We start from the raw sequence: 22,030 nt of genomic DNA on the forward strand, positions 1-22,030 counted from the left end.
GGTGAACTTCTTATTTTTCTATACTTGTTATTTCATCCTGTGCTGAAGGCGGCGCTAAAGAGCTTTCGCGAGCTGCGAGTAAAAAGATGCGTCGAAAAGTTAACGTAAAGCCGGCCGGCAACTTCAAAACAAGGTGAAATTAGGCATTTTGCGCGATTGCGACTTATTCATGTTCTGCTGGTCTTTTAGTAATCGCAAGAGGTGAAATAATAAAAAGTTAAGCGAAATTAAACGGCACACAAACGATCGTAGACATGCCAAAATCAGAGAAGAGCGGAGAAACCGAGAAACGCGAATCCAGAAAGCTGCCTATTTATCAGCACAAAGATAAACTCATCCAGGCTGTGGAGGAAAACACTTAAAAACATTAAGCCTGAATTTTTGACCTTATTTATATAAAACACAAATGTGTACAGAAACATGTTCACATGACATGACTGCATTAAGGACAAATAAAGGCATTAAAATGTGTGAACATGAAACATGAACCTGCTTTGATTATTTGACACAAAAACAGTTAGTTATAGTTTCAGGGTGTAAAAAGCTTGGTCTTGAGCGCTTGAACTTTGGTGGAGAGTTTGTGTCCATCAAGCTCCAGGAACACTTTTTGCAGGAGTTCAAAGGTGTATCGAAGCTCCTTCGGATTACTTGGATTGAGGGCATATATTAGCCCAATCAGCAATGCAACGCCATAAGTTACATTACCAAGCCCTTCTAGTGCTGTAACTCCTTCAAGAACTACTCCAACTTCCGCAGGTTCATCTTCACATCCTTCACATCTGATGACAAGAAAAACGCCCATCACCATCTCTTTGATTGCAGTTTCATCGTTGGAAAAAAATCGACATCCTATAAACGGAACAAAGTACATTTATTGTTATACACAAAAAAATATTTAGGCAATCATACCATGTACACCTTGATGAGATTGTCAGGATCCTCATTTAGGTAGACAAACAGGGCTTTGAGGACACTCTCCCTCTTAACCTTAATGCAGGCACACTAGGGACAATAAAGAAAATTAGCATGTACCAACAAGAGCGAGATGCTAAAATTAACATGTACCAATAAACTAATACATTTTCAAGTCACGCAAGACATAATTGAGAAACAAATCATTAATTTATCTAGAAAAACAATTTCCGTAGTTATCATACTTCTGTAAGTGGCACAAGAAGTCCCCGAGCTCCACCTCTGTTGGCAAATATCCTTAGAAGACTTGGAGTGTGTTCATCTAGCTTTGAGAAGAATTTTGAAATTAAGGCGACAGTTGTTATCCGTGCAAATTCAACTGTAGAAATTATTAGCCATACATCTATACCATTCTAGCAACCAAACACCAAACACAGCGTGCAAAGATAGATAGGAGTACAGTGGGTTAAATCTTGATTAAACTAACAAGCGTGCAAACTTGGACACATACCTGTTCGTTTGATGTTTAATTCAGCTGAATCGTGGATTCTGTCATAAATTCATCCGTATGAGTCGACATCATAAAACAGTTGGCTAAAATGATTTCTAATCACACTGATGCAAATGGACAGAAAAGTTCCTTTGCGGTTTAATTCAGTTTCAGGCTTAAAATCGTGCAATCTGCCATAAATGCATTACGCTCAACCAACATAATAAAAATGTTAGCTAATATTGTTTCTAATTACATTGATGTAAATGAACAGATGAGTGAAGTTAACATATAAAAACAGAATTCAGATTAGAATGTTTGAGTCTACTCCCATTCTTGTCAGTATTGTTGGTCACTGCTTTTGTACGTTTACTGAGTTTAAAACTACATTTCATACTTAAGTACAATAAATGTCACCTACTTTAAGACTTTTACTTGAGGAATATATAAATTACTTATAAAAATATGAATTGTATCAACAGTTATATTCATTTGGTATCATATAAAAACAGAATTCAGATTAGAATTCAAAATGTAGAATTCATTATCCTCATTTAATCAGTTAAACAGTAGTCTATGTATATTTCTTTATAATGAATGTTTGAGTCTTCTCCCATTCTTCCAGTGAAACTTGTTTTCTTCCGGTTGAGTTTTACCAAAGGTGACTGCAAAAGTATGCGACCAGTCAAAAGATCAGACAAAATACGACCAGTTGGATTTTTTAAAACAGATTTAAAATAGGTGAGAAACAAAGGAAAATGTTCCAACGAGATGAAAGCGTGATAAAATGCTAAGCAGGCATGCGTTATGGTTCTGTGAGTATTGTTGGGACGTGCATATGAAATGTTGTGTCGTGTTTCCCATTTGTGAAATGCTTTGGAACATCAGTTAAATTAAAACATACATTTAAAATGTTGTTCTTTATTTCAGATTTAGAGCTTGTAGACTGAGGCAGGAAGCAGGGGACAGACGATTTTTGGTGTTTCAACCTTGAGCTTTAATGATGGGACAAACAAAAGGAGCAACCAAAAGAAGTATGTACATATATACAATGTACACATCCCTCCGAAGCAGTACCGCCAGACGCTAATACTGCTTCCTCAAGCCAAGGCGCAAGACGCTGCACAGGGCTTGCTCGCCCGCAAGACGCAAAGGCGAGAGGAGGGATGGAAGCGCTTCCCGCTGCAGCCCGCAAGACGCAAAGCTGCAAGAGAGACGCAGACTGGAGTGGTCCTACAAGATGACCTGAAACAAAACAGAAAAAGAACGTCGGACACATTTGAGACATTTTGGTTCCTTCCCACGAGCTATTCATTCTTTTAAGCTGATCTAAACAATTCGTACCGTGAACCAGTTGTGGGACCTGATTTGCCCCAGACCAAGTCGCCGGACTGGCTTCTCGTGAGGAGAACCCCGAGGAGGTCACAGCACTCTGGAAGACAGGAAGTGCGTTATTTTATTACCTTACACGTCACAGCTGCTCTACTCGAGCATGTTATTTTAATCCAAGCTCTAAGATGTTTTGGATGACTCTGAGTTGTTCATTGAAAAGATTAAAGATCTCACCCGCGACAGGCCGGCTTTGGACCACTTCTTGTGCTGCAGCAGGAACAGGTCATGGTCACTAGGGAAATGTCCACACAACAATGTGAACATTACGATCCCTAGTGACCAGACCGCCGCCGCCAGCCGTTGTACTCTCCACTGCGGTGGTACTCAGGAGGAGAGTACTCCACCGTGCCTGGAGCAGAGTGGACTTTGAGTGACGTGTAAGTTTTATGTTACCGCAGCGCGATTGTTCTGCATCTACTAGGAAGAAATGAACTATATCATATCATACATACCATGGTATGTCCTGAACGGTGAACTCCCCAGAACGTCCCCGCATCCGAAGTCGATCAGCCTGACTTCGGATGTCTCCTGTTGATGAGAAGGTTCTCCAGTTTGACGTCACGGTGGAACACCTTTCGGAGGCAGCACATGTGTGCGGCGTTAGTCGCCTGCCACATGATCTGCCGCGCTTTCTCCTCGTCCAGGCTTCCACCGTGACGCCTGAGGAACTCCACCAGATTCTCACAGGGAGAGGGACGTTCCAGGACCATGACGAAGTGGTCAGGGTGGTCCCTCCACTCCAGCAGCCGGATGATCTCTGGCACTCTTCGACCTTTATTCGCCATGATGGTGAGGGCGATCTCTTTTGGAAGAGGCTCTGCATGATCAGGCTAGAGAAGAATTGAGTTTTTACGATCATTACATGAGAGTGGTTACTCGAGTCTTGAATGGGTTTGTGATTAATATTAATATTTCAATTAAAAAAATAATATTACATTTTTATGGTTCAGTGTACTTACAAGGAATACACATTCCATTTGCTCCGTCTTTGTGACGTATTTCAAAGCCACCTGTTGAACAAAAACAATATTTATTATTTAAGATACACGAAGAGGTGTTTAAATGATAAAACCTTTGCCGCCTGGCAACGTGTTACATATTGTGACTTACTTTAATATTATCCTCCAGACGCGTTCCTTCATACACCACCCCAAATCCACCTTTGCCCAGCTGATCTCCCACAGTGTAACGGCTGAAGATGTAGTCTGTTAAAAAATAAAATAAGAATATTTCAACTGAGATCAGTGCTCTGTGATGTGAGATGCTGCCGTGGGAAACATGCCTGTATGTATACTGTTGTGAATTTTAGATACTGTGCGTGAGGGTACTGATAGTTTAACATGGTCAAAGTAGAACTTAAAAAAGGTGTTGTGGTAGCATAGATGTGTCAGGTACCATCGCTACTTCTTCCTTCAAATGGCACCTCATCCTGCTGCTGCTCCTTCTCTCCCTGACCTGAGCTGCTCTCTGGAGGCTCTTTTTTAGCAGCTCTAAAGAAAGAGCGAAGCTTCCTCCACCACTTTCTACTCTTTCTTTTCTCCTTCACTCTCTCTGCTTTTTTCCTCTCCTTCTCCTCCTCCACTACTCCTTCTCCTCCCTCCACTCCTCCTCCTCCTCCTCCTCCACCACTCCACTCTCCTTCTTCCTCCACTACTACTACTTCTCCTCCTCCTCCATCCTCCACTACTACTCCCTCCTCCTCCTCGTCCACCCTCCACTACTCTCGTCCACCCTCCACTACTACTCCTCCTCCTCCTCCACCCTCCATCCTCCACTACTACTACTACTTCTCTCCTCCTCCATCCTCCACTACTACTCTTCTCTCCTCCTCCTCCCACCCTCCACTACTCCTCGTCCACCCTCCACTACTACTCCTCCTCCTCCTCCACCCTCCACTACTCCTCCTCCATCCTCCACTACTCCTCCTCCTCCTCCTCCTCCAGCACCAACAGGGGTCTCATCGCAGGGATGAAGATGTTGAACCGCCCTGTTGGTGCTGGGTTTTGGGGGTGTACTAGGATGGTGATCGTACACCTCGCCATCGGTCATCGGACTCACTCTTGACGCTTTCTGTCCCATCGCTCTGAAAACTCAGACCACTACAACAAACCCACGAAGATTCTAAAAACGTCTCGCGCTTTATATACCCCGCGAGTTCTATTCGAACGCGCTCTATGGCGTCATAAGGCTTTGCGCGCCTCAGAACTTTATACCGGATTGGTCCCATGATCCAATCGATAGAATTTAAAAACAAATAATAAAAAAATGAAAACGTATGACACTATTATTTTTTTATATAAAAGTGTATATAATGTATGTGTAGGTCTAAAGCATTTAAAACAAATTTTTTTTTTTATTTTATTAAGCATAGCAGTTGTTCATTTTTTTCTAAATTAAGTAAATATATTTGCTAAACTAATGAAAGCATATGGTTTTTATTTTGGTAACTTACCTAACGCAGACGGGATTCCTACATGTGGCGTAAGCATCCAAATTGTAGAAGGCGCAGTGTAAGACATACTATAAAAGTGAGAATGACATTTACGTTTATGTCCTTCCAAACACAGTCCAATAATGAGGTCAAAACAACACACCAAGGACTAAGATTACTGCAACCGTAAATATGACAAGGCATACACATTTTGTTTTGCAGCCGCTAGAGCGCAGAGCATTGAAAACCCGCGGTGAACTTCTTATTTCTTATTTTTCTATACTTGTTATTTCATCCTGTGCTGAAGGCGGCGCTAAAGAGCTTCCGCGAGCTGCGAGTAAAAAGATGCGTCGTAAAGTTAACGTAAAGCCGGCCGGCAACTTCAAAACAAGGTGAAATTAGGCATTTTGCGCGATTGCGACTTATTCATGTTCTGCTGGTCTTTTAGTAATCGCAAGAGGTGAAATAATAAAAAGTTAAGCGAAATTAAACGGCACACAAACGATCGTAGACATGCCAAAATCAGAGAAGAGCGGAGAAACCGAGAAACGCGAATCCAGAAAGCTGCCTATTTATCAGCACAAAGATAAACTCATCCAGGCTGTGGAGGAAAACACTTAAAAACATTAAGCCTGAATTTTTGACCTTATTTATATAAAACACAAATGTGTACAGAAACATGTTCACATGACATGACTGCATTAAGGACAAATAAAGGCATTAAAATGTGAACATGAAACATGAACCTGCTTTGATTATTTGACACAAAAACAGTTAGTTATAGTTTCAGGGTGTAAAAAGCTTGGTCTTGAGCGCTTGAACTTTGGTGGAGAGTTTGTGTCCATCAAGCTCCAGGAACACTTTTTGCAGGAGTTCAAAGGTGTATCGAAGCTCCTTCGGATTACTTGGATTGAGGGCATATATTAGCCCAATCAGCAATGCAACGCCATAAGTTACATTACCAAGCCCTTCTAGTGCTGTAACTCCTTCAAGAACTACTCCAACTTCCGCAGGTTCATCTTCACATCCTTCACATCTGATGACAAGAAAACGCCCATCACCATCTCTTTGATTGCAGTTTCATCGTTGGAAAAAATCGACATCCTATAAACGGAACAAAGTACATTTATTGTTATACACAAAAAAATATTTAGGCAATCATACCATGTACACCTTGATGAGATTGTCAGGATCCTCATTTAGGTAGACAAACAGGGCTTTGAGGACACTCTCCTCTTAACCTTAATGCAGGCACACTAGGGACAATAAAGAAAATTAGCATGTACCAACAAGAGTGAGATGCTAAAATTAACATGTACCAATAAACTAATACATTTTCAAGTCACGCAAGACATAATTGAGAAACAAATCATTAATTTATCTAGAAAAACAATTTCCGTAGTTATCATACTTCTGTAAGTGGCACAAGAAGTCCCCGAGCTCCACCTCTGTTGGCAAATATCCTTAGAAGACTTGGAGTGTGTTCATCTAGCTTTGAGAAGAATTTTGAAATTAAGGCGACAGTTGTTATCCGTGCAAATTCAACTGTAGAAATTATTAGCCATACATCTATACCATTCTAGCAACCAAACACCAAACACAGCGTGCAAAGATAGATAGGAGTACAGTGGGTTAAATCTTGATTAAACTAACAAGCGTGCAAACTTGGACACATACCTGTTCGTTTGATGTTTAATTCAGCTGAATCGTGGATTCTGTCATAAATTCATCCGTATGAGTCGACATCATAAAACAGTTGGCTAAAATGATTTCTAATCACACTGATGCAAATGGACAGAAAAGTTCCTTTGCGGTTTAATTCAGTTTCAGGCTTAAAATCGTGCAATCTGCCATAAATGCATTACGTTCAACCAACATAATAAAAATGTTAGCTAATATTGTTTCTAATTACATTGATGTAAATGAACAGATGAGTGAAGTTAACATATAAAAACAGAATTCAGATTAGAATGTTTGAGTCTACTCCCATTCTTGTCAGTATTGTTGGTCACTGCTTTTGTACGCTTTTAGTTTAAAACTACATTTCATACTTAAGTACAATAAATGTCACCTACTTTAAGACTTTTACTTGAGGAATATATAAATTACTTATAAATTATGAATTGCATCAACAGTTATATTCATTTGGTATCATATAAAAACAGAATTCAGATTAGAATTCAAAATGTAGAATTCATTATCCTCATTTAATCAGTTAAACAGTAGTCTATGTATATTTCTTTATAATGAATGTTTGAGTCTTCTCCCATTCTTCCAGTGAAACTTGTTTTCTTCCGGTTGAGTTTTACCAAAGGTGACTGCAAAAGTATGCGACCAGTCAAAAGATCAGACAAAATGCGACCAGTTGGATTTTTAAAACAGATTTAAAATAGGTGAGAAACAAAGGAAAATGTTCCAACGAGATGAAAGCGTGATAAAATGCTAAGCAGGCATGCGTTATGGTTCTGTGAGTATTGTTGGGACGTGCATATGAAATGTTGTGTCGTGTTTCCCATTTGTGAAATGCTTTGGAACATCAGTTAAATTAAAACATACATTTAAAATGTTGTTCTTTATTTCAGATTTAGAGCTTGTAGACTGAGGCAGGAAGCAGGGGACAGACGATTTTTGGTGTTTCAACCTTGAGCTTTAATGATGGGACAAACAAAAGGAGCAACTAAAAGAAGTATGTACATATATACAATATGTACACATCCCTCGGAAGCAGTACCGCCAGACGCTAATACTGCTTCCTCAAGCCAAGGCGCAAGACGCTGCACAGGGCTTGCTCGCCCGCAAGACGCAAAGCGAGAGGAGGGATGGAAGCGCTTCCCGCTGCAGCCCGCAAGACGCAAAGCTGCAAGAGAGACGCAGACTGGAGTGGTCCTACAAGATGACCTGAAACAAAACAGAAAAAGAACGTCGGACACATTTGAGACATTTTGGTTCCTTCCCACGAGCTATTCATTCTTTTAAGCTGATCTAAACAATTCGTACCGTGAACCAGTTGTGGGACCTGATTTGCCCCAGACCAAGTCGCCGGACTGGCTTCTCGTGGAGGAGAACCCCGAGGAGGTCACAGCACTCTGGAAGACAGGAAGTGCGTTATTTTATTACCTTACACGTCACAGCTGCTCTACTCGAGCATGTTATTTTAATCCAAGCTCTAAGATGTTTTGGATGACTCTGAGTTGTTCATTGAAAAGATTAAAGATCTCACCCCGCGACAGGCCGGCTTTGGACCACTTCTTGTGCTGCAGCAGGAACAGGTCATGGTCACTAGGGAAATGTCCACACAACAATGTGAACATTACGATCCCTAGTGACCAGACCGTCGCCGGCCAGCCGTTGTACTCTCCACTGCGGTGGTACTCAGGAGGAGAGTACTCCACCGTGCCTGGAGCAGAGTGGACTTTGAGTGACGTGTAAGTTTTATGTTACCGCAGCGCGATTGTTCTGCATCTACTAGGAAGAAATGAACTATATCATATCATACATACCATGGTATGTCCTGAACGGTGAACTCCCCAGAACGTCCCCGCATCCGAAGTCGATCAGCCTGACTTCGGATGTCTCCTGTTGATGAGAAGGTTCTCTCCAGTTTGACGTCACGGTGGAACACCTTTCGGAGGCAGCACATGTGTGCGGCGTTAGTCGCCTGCCACATGATCTGCCGCGCTTTCTCCTCGTCCAGGCTTCCACCGTGACGCCTGAGGAACTCCACCAGATTCTCACAGGAGAGGACGTTCCAGGACCATGACGAAGTGGTCAGGTGGTCCCTCCACTCCAGCAGCCGGATGATCTCTGGCACTCTTCGACCTTTATTCGCCATGATGGTGAGGGCGATCTCTTTTGGAAGAGGCTCTGCATGATCAGGCTAGAGAAGAATTGAGTTTTTACGATCATTACATGAGAGTGGTTACTCGAGTCTTGAATGGGTTTGTGATTAATATTAATATTTCAATTAAAAAATAATATTACATTTTTATGGTTCAGTGTACTTACAAGGAATACACATTCCATTTGCTCCGTCTTTGTGACGTATTTCAAAGCCACCTGTTGAACAAAAAACAATATTTATTATTTAAGATACACGAAGAGGTGTTTAAATGATAAAACCTTTGCCGCCTGGCAACGTGTTACATATTGTGACTTACTTTAATATTATCCTCCAGACGCGTTCCTTCATACACCACCCCAAATCCACCTTTGCCCAGCTGATCTCCCACAGTGTAACGGCTGAAGATGTAGTCTGTTAAAAATAAAATAAGAATATTTCAACTGAGATCAGTGCTCTGTGATGTGAGATGCTGCCGTGGGAAACATGCCTGTATGTATACTGTTGTGAATTTTAGATACTGTGCGTGAGGGTACTGATAGTTTAACATGGTCAAAGTAGAACTTAAAAAAGGTGTTGTGGTAGCATAGATGTGTCAGGTACCATCGCTACTTCTTCCTTCAAATGGCACCTCATCCTGCTGCTGCTCCTTCTCTCCCTGACCTGAGCTGCTCTCTGGAGGCTCTTTTTTAGCAGCTCTAAAGAAAGAGCGAAGCTTCCTCCACCACTTTCTACTCTTTCTTTTCTCCTTCACTCTCTGCTTTTTTTTTCTCTCCTTCTTCTCCTCCTCCACTACTCCTTCTCCTCCTCCACTCCTCCTCCTCCTCCTCCTCCTCCACCTCCACTACTCCTTCTCCATCCTCCACTACTACTACTTCTCCTCCTCCTCCATCCTCCACTACTACTACTTCTCCTCCTCCTCCTCACCCTCCACTACTCCTCGTCCACCCTCCACTACTACTCCTCCTCCTCCACCCTCCACTGCTCCTCCTCCATCCTCCACTACTACTACTACTTCTCCTCCTCCTCCATCCTCCACTACTACTACTCCTCCTCCTCCTCGGCCACCCTCCACTCTCCTCGTCCACCCTCCACTACTACTCCTCCTCCTCCTCCACCCTCCACTACTCCTCCTCCATCCTCCACTACTCCTCCTCCTCCTCCTCCTCCTCCAGCACCAACAGGGGTCTCATCGCAGGGATGAAGATGTTGAACCGCCCTGTTGGTGCTGGGTTTTGGGGGTGTACTAGGATGGTGATCGTACACCTCGCCATCGGTCATCGGACTCACTCTTGACGCTTTCTGTCCCATCGCTCTGAAAACTCAGACCACTACAACAAACCCACGAAGATTCTAAAAACGTCTCGCGCTTTATATACCCCGCGAGTTCTATTCGAACGCGCTCTATGGCGTCATAAGGCTTTGCGCGCCTCAGAACTTTATACCGGATTGGTCCCATGATCCAATCGATAGAATTTAAAAACAAATAATAAAAAAATGAAAACGTATGACACTATTATTTTTTTATATAAAAGTGTATATAATGTATGTGTAGGTCTAAAGCATTTAAAACAAATTTTTTTTTTTATTTTATTAAGCATAGCAGTTGTTCATTTTTTTTCTAAATTAAGTAAATATATTTGCTAAACTAATGAAAGCATATGGGTTTTATTTTGGTAACTTACCTAACGCAGACGGGATTCCTACATGTGGCGTAAGCATCCAAATTGTAGAAGGCGCAGTGTAAGACATACTATAAAAGTGAGAATGACATTTACGTTTATGTCCTTCCAAACACAGTCCAATAATGAGGTCAAAACAACACACCAAGGACTAAGATTACTGCAACCGTAAATATGACAAGGCATACACATTTTTTTTGCAGCCGCTAGAGCGCAGAGCATTGAAAACCCGCGGTGAACTTCTTATTTCTTATTTTTCTATACTTGTTATTTCATCCTGTGCTGAAGGCGGCGCTAAAGAGCTTCCGCGAGCTGCGAGTAAAAAGATGCGTCGTAAAGTTAACGTAAAGCCGGCCGGCAACTTCAAAACAAGGTGAAATTAGGCATTTTGCGCGATTGCGACTTATTCATGTTCTGCTGGTCTTTTAGTAATCGCAAGAGGTGAAATAATAAAAAGTTAAGCGAAATTAAACGGCACACAAACGATCGTAGACATGCCAAAATCAGAGAAGAGCGGAGAAACCGAGAAACGCGAATCCAGAAAGCTGCCTATTTATCAGCACAAAGATAAACTCATCCAGGCTGTGGAGGAAAACACTTAAAAACATTAAGCCTGAATTTTTGACCTTATTTATATAAAACACAAATGTGTACAGAAACATGTTCACATGACATGACTGCATTAAGGACAAATAAAGGCATTAAAATGTGTGAACATGAAACATGAACCTGCTTTGATTATTTGACACAAAAACAGTTAGTTATAGTTTCAGGGTGTAAAAGCTTGGTCTTGAGCGCTTGAACTTTGGTGGAGAGTTTGTGTCCATCAAGCTCCAGGAACACTTTTTGCAGGAGTTCAAAGGTGTATCAAGCTCCTTCGGATTACTTGGATTGAGGGCATATATTAGCCCAATCAGCAATGCAACGCCATAAGTTACATTACCAAGCCCTTCTAGTGCTGTAACTCCTTCAAGAACTACTCCAACTTCCGCAGGTTCATCTTCACATCCTTCACATCTGATGACAAGAAAACGCCCATCACCATCTCTTTGATTGCAGTTTCATCGTTGGAAAAAATCGACATCCTATAAACGGAACAAAGTACATTTATTGTTATACACAAAAAAATATTTAGGCAATCATACCATGTACACCTTGATGAGATTGTCAGGATCCTCATTTAGGTAGACAAACAGGGCTTTGAGGACACTCTCCTCTTAACCTTAATGCAGGCACACTAGGGACAATAAAGAAAATTAGCATGTACCAACAAGAGCGAGATGCTAAAATTAACATGTACCAATAAACTAATACATTTTCAAGTCACATAAGACATAATTGAGAAACAAATCATTAATTTATCTAGAAAAACAATTTCCGTAGTTATCATACTTCTGTAAGTGGCACAAGAAGTCCCCGAGCTCCACCTCTGTTGGCAAATATCCTTAGAAGACTTGGAGTGTGTTCATCTAGCTTTGAGAAGAATTTTGAAATTAAGGCGACAGTTGTCACCCCGCGACAGGCCGGCTTTGGACCACTTCTTGTGCTGCAGCAGGAACAGGTCATGGTCACTAGGAAATGTCCACACAACAATGTGAACATTACGATCCCTAGTGACCAGACCGTCGCGCCGCCAGCCGTTGTACTCTCCACTGCGGTGGTACTCAGGAGGAGAGTACTCCACCGTGCCTGGAGCAGAGTGGACTTTGAGTGACGTGTAAGTTTTATGTTACCGCAGCGCGATTGTTCTGCATCTACTAGGAAGAAATGAACTATATCATATCATACATACCATGGTATGTCCTGAACGGTGAACTCCCCAGAACGTCCCCGCATCCGAAGTCGATCAGCCTGACTTCGGATGTCTCCCTGTTGATGAGAAGGTTCTCCAGTTTGACGTCACGGTGGAACACCTTTCGGAGGCAGCACATGTGTGCGGCGTTAGTCGCCTGCCACATGATCTGCCGCGCTTTCTCCTCGTCCAGGCTTCCACCGTGACGCCTGAGGAACTCCACCAGATTCTCACAGGGAGAGGGACGTTCCAGGACCATGACGAAGTGGTCAGGGTGGTCCCTCCACTCCAGCAGCCGGATGATCTCTGGCACTCTTCGACCTTTATTCGCCATGATGGTGAGGGCGATCTCTTTTGGAAGAGGCTCTGCATGATCAGGCTAGAGAAGAATTGAGTTTTTACGATCATTACATGAGAGTGGTTACTCGAGTCTTGAATGGGTTTGTGATTAATATTAATATTTCAATTAAAAAATAATATTACATTTTTATGGTTCAGTGTACTTACAAGGAATACACATTCCATTTGCTCCGTCTTTGTGACGTATTTCAAAGCCACCTGTTGAACAAAAACAATATTTATTATTTAAGATACACGAAGAGGTGTTTAAATGATAAAACCTTTGCCGCCTGGCAACGTGTTACATATTGTGACTTACTTTAATATTATCCTCCAGACGCGTTCCTTCATACACCACCCCAAATCCACCTTTGCCCAGCTGATCTCCCACAGTGTAACGGCTGAAGATGTAGTCTGTTAAAAAATAAAATAAGAATATTTCAACTGAGATCAGTGCTCTGTGATGTGAGATGCTGCCGTGGGAAACATGCCTGTATGTATACTGTTGTGAATTTTAGATACTGTGCGTGAGGGTACTGATAGTTTAACATGGTCAAAGTAGAACTTAAAAAAGGTGTTGTGGTAGCATAGATGTGTCAGGTACCATCGCTACTTCTTCCTTCAAATGGCACCTCATCCTGCTGCTGCTCCTTCTCTCCCTGACCTGAGCTGCTCTCTGGAGGCTCTTTTTTAGCAGCTCTAAAGAAAGAGCGAAGCTTCCTCCACCACTTTCTACTCTTTCTTTTCTCCTTCACTCTCTCTGCTTTTTTCCTCTCCTTCTCCTCCTCCACTACTCCTTCTCCTCCCTCCACTCCTCCTCCTCCTCCTCCTCCACCCTCCACTACTCCTTCTCCATCCTCCACTACTACTACTTCTCCTCCTCCTCCATCCTCCACTACTACTACTTCTCCTCCTCCTCCTCGTCCACCCTCCACTACTCCTCGTCCACCCTCCACTACTACTCCTCCTCCTCCTCCACCCTCCACTGCTCCTCCTCCATCCTCCACTACTACTACTACTTCTCCTCCTCCTCCATCCTCCACTACTACTACTTCTCCTCCTCCTCCTCGGCCACCCTCCACTACTCCTCGTCCACCCTCCACTACTACTCCTCCTCCTCCTCCACCACCCTCCACTACTCCTCCTCCATCCTCCACTACTCCTCCTCCTCCTCCTCCTCCAGCACCAACAGGGGTCTCATCGCAGGGATGAAGATGTTGAACCGCCCTGTTGGTGCTGGGTTTTGGGGGTGTACTAGGATGGTGATCGTACACCTCGCCATCGGTCATCGGACTCACTCTTGACGCTTTCTGTCCCATCGCTCTGAAAACTCAGACCACTACAACAAACCCACGAAGATTCTAAAAACGTCTCGCGCTTTATATACCCCGCGAGTTCTATTCGAACGCGCTCTATGGCGTCATAAGGCTTTGCGCGCCTCAGAACTTTATACCGGATTGGTCCCATGATCCAATCGATAGAATTTAAAACAAATAATAAAAAAATGAAAACGTATGACACTATTATTTTTTTTATATAAAAGTGTATATAATGTATGTGTAGGTCTAAAGCATTTAAAACAAATTTTTTTATTTTATTTTATTAAGCATAGCAGTTGTTCATTTTTTTTCTAAATTAAGTAAATATATTTGCTAAACTAATGAAAGCATATGGGTTTTATTTTGGTAACTTACCTAACGCAGACGGGATTCCTACATGTGGCGTAAGCATCCAAATTGTAGAAGGCGCAGTGTAAGACATACTATAAAAGTGAGAATGACATTTACGTTTATGTCCTTCCAAACACAGTCCAATAATGAGGTCAAAACAACACACCAAGGACTAAGATTACTGCAACCGTAAATATGACAAGGCATACACATTTTGTTTTGCAGCCGCTAGAGCGCAGAGCATTGAAAACCCGCGGTGAACTTCTTATTTTTCTATACTTGTTATTTCATCCTGTGCTGAAGGCGGCGCTAAAGAGCTTCCGCGAGCTGCGAGTAAAAAAGATGCGTCGTAAAGTTAACGTAAAGCCGGCCGGCAACTTCAAAACAAGGTGAAATTAGGCATTTTGCGCGATTGCGACTTATTCATGTTCTGCTGGTCTTTTAGTAATCGCAAGAGGTGAAATAATAAAAAGTTAAGCGAAATTAAACGGCACACAAACGATCGTAGACATGCCAAAATCAGAGAAGAGCGGAGAAACCGAGAAACGCGAATCCAGAAAGCTGCCTATTTATCAGCACAAAGATAAACTCATCCAGGCTGTGGAGGAAAACACTTAAAAACATTAAGCCTGAATTTTTGACCTTATTTATATAAAACACAAATGTGTACAGAAACATGTTCACATGACATGACTGCATTAAGGACAAATAAAGGCATTAAAATGTGTGAACATGAAACATGAACCTGCTTTGATTATTTGACACAAAAACAGTTAGTTATAGTTTCAGGGTGTAAAAAGCTTGGTCTTGAGCGCTTGAACTTTGGTGGAGAGTTTGTGTCCATCAAGCTCCAGGAACACTTTTTGCAGGAGTTCAAAGGTGTATCGAAGCTCCTTCGGATTACTTGGATTGAGGGCATATATTAGCCCAATCAGCAATGCAACGCCATAAGTTACATTACCAAGCCCTTCTAGTGCTGTAACTCCTTCAAGAGCTACTCCAACTTCCGCAGGTTCATCTTCACATCCTTCACATCTGATGACAAAAAAACGCCCATCACCATCTCTTTGATTGCAGTTTCATCGTTGGAAAAAATCGACATCCTATAAACGGAACAAAGTACATTTATTGTTATACACAAAAAATATTTAGGCAATCATACCATGTACACCTTGATGAGATTGTCAGGATCCTCATTTAGGTAGACAAACAGGGCTTTGAGGACACTCTCCCTCTTAACCTTAATGCAGGCACACTAGGGACAATAAAGAAAATTAGCATGTACCAATAAGAGCGAGATGCTAAAATTAACATGTACCAATAAACTAATACATTTTCAAGTCACGCAAGACATAATTGAGAAACAAATCATTAATTTATCTAGAAAAACAATTTCCGTAGTTATCATACTTCTGTAAGTGGCACAAGAAGTCCCCGAGCTCCACCTCTGTTGGCAAATATCCTTAGAAGACTTGGAGTGTGTTCATCTAGCTTTGAGAAGAATTTTGAAATTAAGGCGACAGTTGTTATCCGTGCAAATTCAACTGTAGAAATTATTAGCCATACATCTATACCATTCTAGCAACCAAACACCAAACACAGCGTGCAAAGATAGATAGGAGTACAGTGGGTTAAATCTTGATTAAACTAACAAGCGTGCAAACTTGGACACATACCTGTTCGTTTGATGTTTAATTCAGCTGAATCGTGGATTCTGTCATAAATTCATCCGTATGAGTCGACATCATAAAACAGTTGGCTAAAATGATTTCTAATCACACTGATGCAAATGGACAGAAAAGTTCCTTTGCGGTTTAATTCAGTTTCAGGCTTAAAATCGTGCAATCTGCCATAAATGCATTACGTTCAACCAACATAATAAAAATGTTAGCTAATATTGTTTCTAATTACATTGATGTAAATGAACAGATGAGTGAAGTTAACATATAAAAACAGAATTCAGATTAGAATGTTTGAGTCTACTCCCATTCTTGTCAGTATTGTTGGTCACTGCTTTTGTATGCGTTTTAGTTTAAAACTACATTTCATACTTAAGTACAATAAATGTCACCTACTTTAAGACTTTTACTTGAGGAATATATAAATTACTTATAAATTATGAATTGTATCAACAGTTATATTCATTTGGTATCATATAAAAACAGAATTCAGATTAGAATTCAAAATGTAGAATTCATTATCCTCATTTAATCAGTTAAACAGTAGTCTATGTATATTTCTTTATAATGAATGTTTGAGTCTTCTCCCATTCTTCCAGTGAAACTTGTTTTCTTCCCGTTGGAGTTTTACCAAAGGTGACTGCAAAAGTATGCGACCAGTCAAAAGATCAGACAAAATACGACCAGTTGGATTTTTTAAAACAGATTTAAAATAGGTGAGAAACAAAGGAAAATGTTCCAACGAGATGAAAGCGTGATAAAATGCTAAGCAGGCATGCGTTATGGTTCTGTGAGTATTGTTGGGACGTGCATATGAAATGTTGTGTCGTGTTTCCCATTTGTGAAATGCTTTGGAACATCAGTTAAATTAAAACATACATTTAAAATGTTGTTCTTTATTTCAGATTTAGAGCTTGTAGACTGAGGCAGGAAGCAGGGGACAGACGATTTTTGGTGTTTCAACCTTGAGCTTTAATGATGGGACAAACAAAAAGGAGCAACCAAAAGAAGTATGTACATATATACAATATGTACACATCCCTCCGGAAGCAGTACCGCCAGACGCTAATACTGCTTCCTCAAGCCAAGGCGCAAGACGCTGCACAGGGCTTGCTCGCCCGCAAGACGCAAAGGCGAGAGGAGGGATGGAAGCGCTTCCCGCTGCAGCCCGCAAGACGCAAAGCTGCAAGAGAGACGCAGACTGGAGTGGTCCTACAAGATGACCTGAAACAAAACAGAAAAAGAACGTCGGACACATTTGAGACATTTTGGTTCCTTCCCACGAGCTATTCATTCTTTTAAGCTGATCTAAACAATTCGTACCGTGAACCAGTTGTGGGACCTGATTTGCCCCAGACCAAGTCGCCGGACTGGCTTCTCGTGGAGGAGAACCCCGAGGAGGTCACAGCACTCTGGAAGACAGGAAGTGCGTTATTTTATTACCTTACACGTCACAGCTGCTCTACTCGAGCATGTTATTTTAATCCAAGCTCTAAGATGTTTTGGATGACTCTGAGTTGTTCATTGAAAAGATTAAAGATCTCACCCCGCGACAGGCCGGCTTTGGACCACTTCTTGTGCTGCAGCAGGAACAGGTCATGGTCACTAGGGAAATGTCCACACAACAATGTGAACATTACGATCCCTAGTGACCAGACCGTCGCCGCCAGCCGTTGTACTCTCCACTGCGGTGGTACTCAGGAGGAGAGTACTCCACCGTGCCTGGAGCAGAGTGGACTTTGAGTGACGTGTAAGTTTTATGTTACCGCAGCGCGATTGTTCTGCATCTACTAGGAAGAAATGAACTATATCATATCATACATACCATGGTATGTCCTGAACGGTGAACTCCCCAGAACGTCCCCGCATCCGAAGTCGATCAGCCTGACTTCGGATGTCTCCTGTTGATGAGAAGGTTCTCCAGTTTGACGTCACGGTGGAACACCTTTCGGAGGCAGCACATGTGTGCGGCGTTAGTCGCCTGCCACATGATCTGCCGCGCTTTCTCCTCGTCCAGGCTTCCACCGTGGCGCCTGAGGAACTCCACCAGATTCTCACAGGAGAGGGACGTTCCAGGACCATGACGAAGTGGTCAGGGTGGTCCCTCCACTCCAGCAGCCGGATGATCTCTGGCACTCTTCGACCTTTATTCGCCATGATGGTGAGGCGATCTCTTTTGGAAGAGGCTCTGCATGATCAGGCTAGAGAAGAATTGAGTTTTTACGATCATTACATGAGAGTGGTTACTCGAGTCTTGAATGGGTTTGTGATTAATATTAATATTTCAATTAAAAAATAATATTACATTTTATGGTTCAGTGTACTTACAAGGAATACACATTCCATTTGCTCCGTCTTTGTGACGTATTTCAAAGCCACCTGTTGAACAAAAACAATATTTATTATTTAAGATACACGAAGAGGTGTTTAAATGATAAAACCTTTGCCGCCTGGCAACGTGTTACATATTGTGACTTACTTTAATATTATCCTCCAGACGCGTTCCTTCATACACCACCCCAAATCCACCTTTGCCCAGCTGATCTCCCACAGTGTAACGGCTGAAGATGTAGTCTGTTAAAAAATAAAATAAGAATATTTCAACTGAGATCAGTGCTCCGTGATGTGAGATGCTGCCGTGGGAAACATGCCTGTATGTATACTGTTGTGAATTTTAGATACTGTGCGTGAGGGTACTGATAGTTTAACATGGTCAAAGTAGAACTTAAAAAAGGTGTTGTGGTAGCATAGATGTGTCAGGTACCATCGCTACTTCTTCCTTCAAATGGCACCTCATCCTGCTGCTGCTCCTTCTCTCCCTGACCTGAGCTGCTCTCTGGAGGCTCTTTTTAGCAGCTCTAAAGAAAGAATGCGAAGCTTCCTCCACCACTTTCTACTCTTTCTTTTCTCCTTCACTCTCTCTGCTTTTTCCTCTCCTTCTCCTCCTCCACTACTCCTTCTCCTCCTCCACTCCTCCTCCTCCCACCTCCACTCTCCTTCTCCATCCTCCACTACTACTACTTCTCCTCCTCCTCCATCCTCCACTACTACTACTTCTCCTCCTCCTCCTCGTCCACCCTCCACTCTCCTCGTCCACCCTCCACTACTACTCCTCCTCCTCCACCCCTCCACTGCTCCTCCTCCATCCTCCACTACTACTACTACTCTCCTCCTCCTCCATCCTCCACTACTACTACTTCTCCTCCTCCTCCTCGGCCACCCTCCACTACTCCTCGTCCACCCTCCTACTACTCCTCCTCCTCCTCCACCCTCCACTCTCCTCCTCCATCCTCCACTCTCCTCCTCCTCCTCCTCCTCCAGCACCAACAGGGTCTCATCGCAGGGATGAAGATGTTGAACCGCCCTGTTGGTGCTGGGTTTTGGGGTGTACTAGGATGGTGATCGTACACCTCGCCATCGGTCATCGGACTCACTCTTGACGCTTTCTGTCCCATCGCTCTGAAAACTCAGACCACTACAACAAACCCACGAAGATTCTAAAAACGTCTCGCGCTTTATATACCCCGCGAGTTCTATTCGAACGCGCTCTATGGCGTCATAAGGCTTTGCGCGCCTCAGAACTTTATACCGGATTGGTCCCATGATCCAATCGATAGAATTTAAAACAAATAATAAAAAAATGAAAACGTATGACACTATTATTTTTTTATATAAAAGTGTATATAATGTATGTGTAGGTCTAAAGCATTTAAAACAAATTTTTTTTTTATTTTATTAAGCATAGCAGTTGTTCATTTTTTCTAAATTAAGTAAATATATTTGCTAAACTAATGAAAGCATATGGGTTTTATTTTGGTAACTTACCTAACGCAGACGGGATTCCTACATGTGGCGTAAGCATCCAAATTGTAGAAGGCGCAGTGTAAGACATACTATAAAAGTGAGAATGACATTTACGTTTATGTCCTTCCAAACACAGTCCAATAATGAGGTCAAAACAACACACCAAGGACTAAGATTACTGCAACCGTAAATATGACAAGGCATACACATTTTGTTTTGCAGCCGCTAGAGCGCAGAGCATTGAAAACCCGCGGTGAACTTCTTATTTTTCTATACTTGTTATTTCATCCTGTGCTGAAGGCGGCGCTAAAGAGCTTTCGCGAGCTGCGAGTAAAAGATGCGTCGTAAAGTTAACGTAAAGCCGGCCGGCAACTTCAAAACAAGGTGAAATTAGGCATTTTGCGCGATTGCGACTTATTCATGTTCTGCTGGTCTTTTAGTAATCGCAAGAGGTGAAATAATAAAAAGTTAAGCGAAATTAAACGGCACACAAACGATCGTAGACATGCCAAAATCAGAGAAGAGCGGAGAAACCGAGAAACGCGAATCCAGAAAGCTGCCTATTTATCAGCACAAAGATAAACTCATCCAGGCTGTGGAGGAAAACACTTAAAAACATTAAGCCTGAATTTTTGACCTTATTTATATAAAACACAAATGTGTACAGAAACATGTTCACATGACATGACTGCATTAAGGACAAATAAAGGCATTAAAATGTGTGAACATGAAACATGAACCTGCTTTGATTATTTGACACAAAAACAGTTAGTTATAGTTTCAGGGTGTAAAAGCTTGGTCTTGAGCGCTTGAACTTTGGTGGAGAGTTTGTGTCCATCAAGCTCCAGGAACACTTTTTGCAGGAGTTCAAAGGTGTATCAAGCTCCTTCGGATTACTTGGATTGAGGGCATATATTAGCCCAATCAGCAATGCAACGCCATAAGTTACATTACCAAGCCCTTCTAGTGCTGTAACTCCTTCAAGAACTACTCCAACTTCCGCAGGTTCATCTTCACATCCTTCACATCTGATGACAAGAAAACGCCCATCACCATCTCTTTGATTGCAGTTTCATCGTTGGAAAAAATCGACATCCTATAAACGGAACAAAGTACATTTATTGTTATACACAAAAAAATATTTAGGCAATCATACCATGTACACCTTGATGAGATTGTCAGGATCCTCATTTAGGTAGACAAACAGGGCTTTGAGGACACTCTCCTCTTAACCTTAATGCAGGCACACTAGGGACAATAAAGAAAATTAGCATGTACCAACAAGAGCGAGATGCTAAAATTAACATGTACCAATAAACTAATACATTTTCAAGTCACATAAGACATAATTGAGAAACAAATCATTAATTTATCTAGAAAAACAATTTCCGTAGTTATCATACTTCTGTAAGTGGCACAAGAAGTCCCCGAGCTCCACCTCTGTTGGCAAATATCCTTAGAAGACTTGGAGTGTGTTCATCTAGCTTTGAGAAGAATTTTGAAATTAAGGCGACAGTTGTTATCCGTGCAAATTCAACTGTAGAAATTATTAGCCATACATCTATACCATTCTAGCAACCAAACACCAAACACAGCGTGCAAAGATAGATAGGAGTACAGTGGGTTAAATCTTGATTAAACTAACAAGCGTGCAAACTTGGACACATACCTGTTCGTTTGATGTTTAATTCAGCTGAATCGTGGATTCTGTCATAAATTCATCCGTATGAGTCGACATCATAAAACAGTTGGCTAAAATGATTTCTAATCACACTGATGCAAATGGACAGAAAAGTTCCTTTGCGGTTTAATTCAGTTTCAGGCTTAAAATCGTGCAATCTGCCATAAATGCATTACGTTCAACCAACATAATAAAAATGTTAGCTAATATTGTTTCTAATTACATTGATGTAAATGAACAGATGAGTGAAGTTAACATATAAAAACAGAATTCAGATTAGAATGTTTGAGTCTACTCCCATTCTTGTCAGTATTGTTGGT

The 22,030-nt window shown here is 41.9% G+C and overlaps 4 protein-coding genes and 1 long non-coding RNA gene across 5 annotated transcripts; all 5 read right to left on the minus strand.

The window, feature by feature from the left end:
* Positions 1–3,300: 3,300 nt before the first annotated feature.
* LOC122358607 (serine/threonine-protein kinase pim-1-like) lies at positions 3,301–5,513 on the minus strand. The gene is made up of 4 exons (XM_043258489.1): positions 5,247–5,513; positions 3,905–3,999; positions 3,754–3,804; positions 3,301–3,624 (listed from the first exon to the last, which is right to left on the minus strand). Exons 1-4 carry the CDS (start codon positions 5,311–5,313, stop codon positions 3,301–3,303), a joined length of 537 nt encoding a protein of 178 aa, XP_043114424.1. The 5' UTR covers positions 5,314–5,513.
* A 2,523-nt stretch (positions 5,514–8,036) lies between these two features.
* LOC122358386 lies at positions 8,037–8,801 on the minus strand. The gene is made up of 4 exons (XR_006252600.1): positions 8,726–8,801; positions 8,446–8,622; positions 8,223–8,311; positions 8,037–8,123 (listed from the first exon to the last, which is right to left on the minus strand). It is a non-coding gene; the product is annotated as an uncharacterized LOC122358386 (long non-coding RNA).
* A 32-nt stretch (positions 8,802–8,833) lies between these two features.
* LOC122358608 (serine/threonine-protein kinase pim-2-like) lies at positions 8,834–10,916 on the minus strand. The gene is made up of 5 exons (XM_043258490.1): positions 10,749–10,916; positions 9,383–9,477; positions 9,231–9,281; positions 8,961–9,102; positions 8,834–8,847 (listed from the first exon to the last, which is right to left on the minus strand). The coding sequence occupies exons 1-5, from the start codon at positions 10,813–10,815 to the stop codon at positions 8,834–8,836; spliced, it is 369 nt and encodes a 122-aa protein (XP_043114425.1). The 5' UTR covers positions 10,816–10,916.
* An 805-nt stretch (positions 10,917–11,721) lies between these two features.
* On the minus strand, positions 11,722–14,801 carry LOC122358609 (serine/threonine-protein kinase pim-1-like). The gene is made up of 6 exons (XM_043258492.1): positions 14,571–14,801; positions 13,196–13,290; positions 13,045–13,095; positions 12,538–12,916; positions 12,266–12,434; positions 11,722–11,830 (listed from the first exon to the last, which is right to left on the minus strand). The coding sequence occupies exons 1-6, from the start codon at positions 14,635–14,637 to the stop codon at positions 11,722–11,724; spliced, it is 870 nt and encodes a 289-aa protein (XP_043114427.1). The 5' UTR covers positions 14,638–14,801.
* Positions 14,802–18,104: 3,303 nt separating this feature from the next.
* On the minus strand, positions 18,105–20,281 carry LOC122358610 (serine/threonine-protein kinase pim-2-like). Its single transcript, XM_043258493.1, has 5 exons — positions 20,051–20,281; positions 18,705–18,799; positions 18,554–18,604; positions 18,305–18,426; positions 18,105–18,258 (listed from the first exon to the last, which is right to left on the minus strand). Exons 1-5 carry the CDS (start codon positions 20,115–20,117, stop codon positions 18,105–18,107), a joined length of 489 nt encoding a protein of 162 aa, XP_043114428.1. The 5' UTR covers positions 20,118–20,281.
* Positions 20,282–22,030: the final 1,749 nt, after the last annotated feature.

This window comes from Puntigrus tetrazona, chromosome 15 (genome assembly GCF_018831695.1).
Source record: "Puntigrus tetrazona isolate hp1 chromosome 15, ASM1883169v1, whole genome shotgun sequence".
NCBI lineage: Eukaryota > Metazoa > Chordata > Actinopteri > Cypriniformes > Cyprinidae > Puntigrus > Puntigrus tetrazona.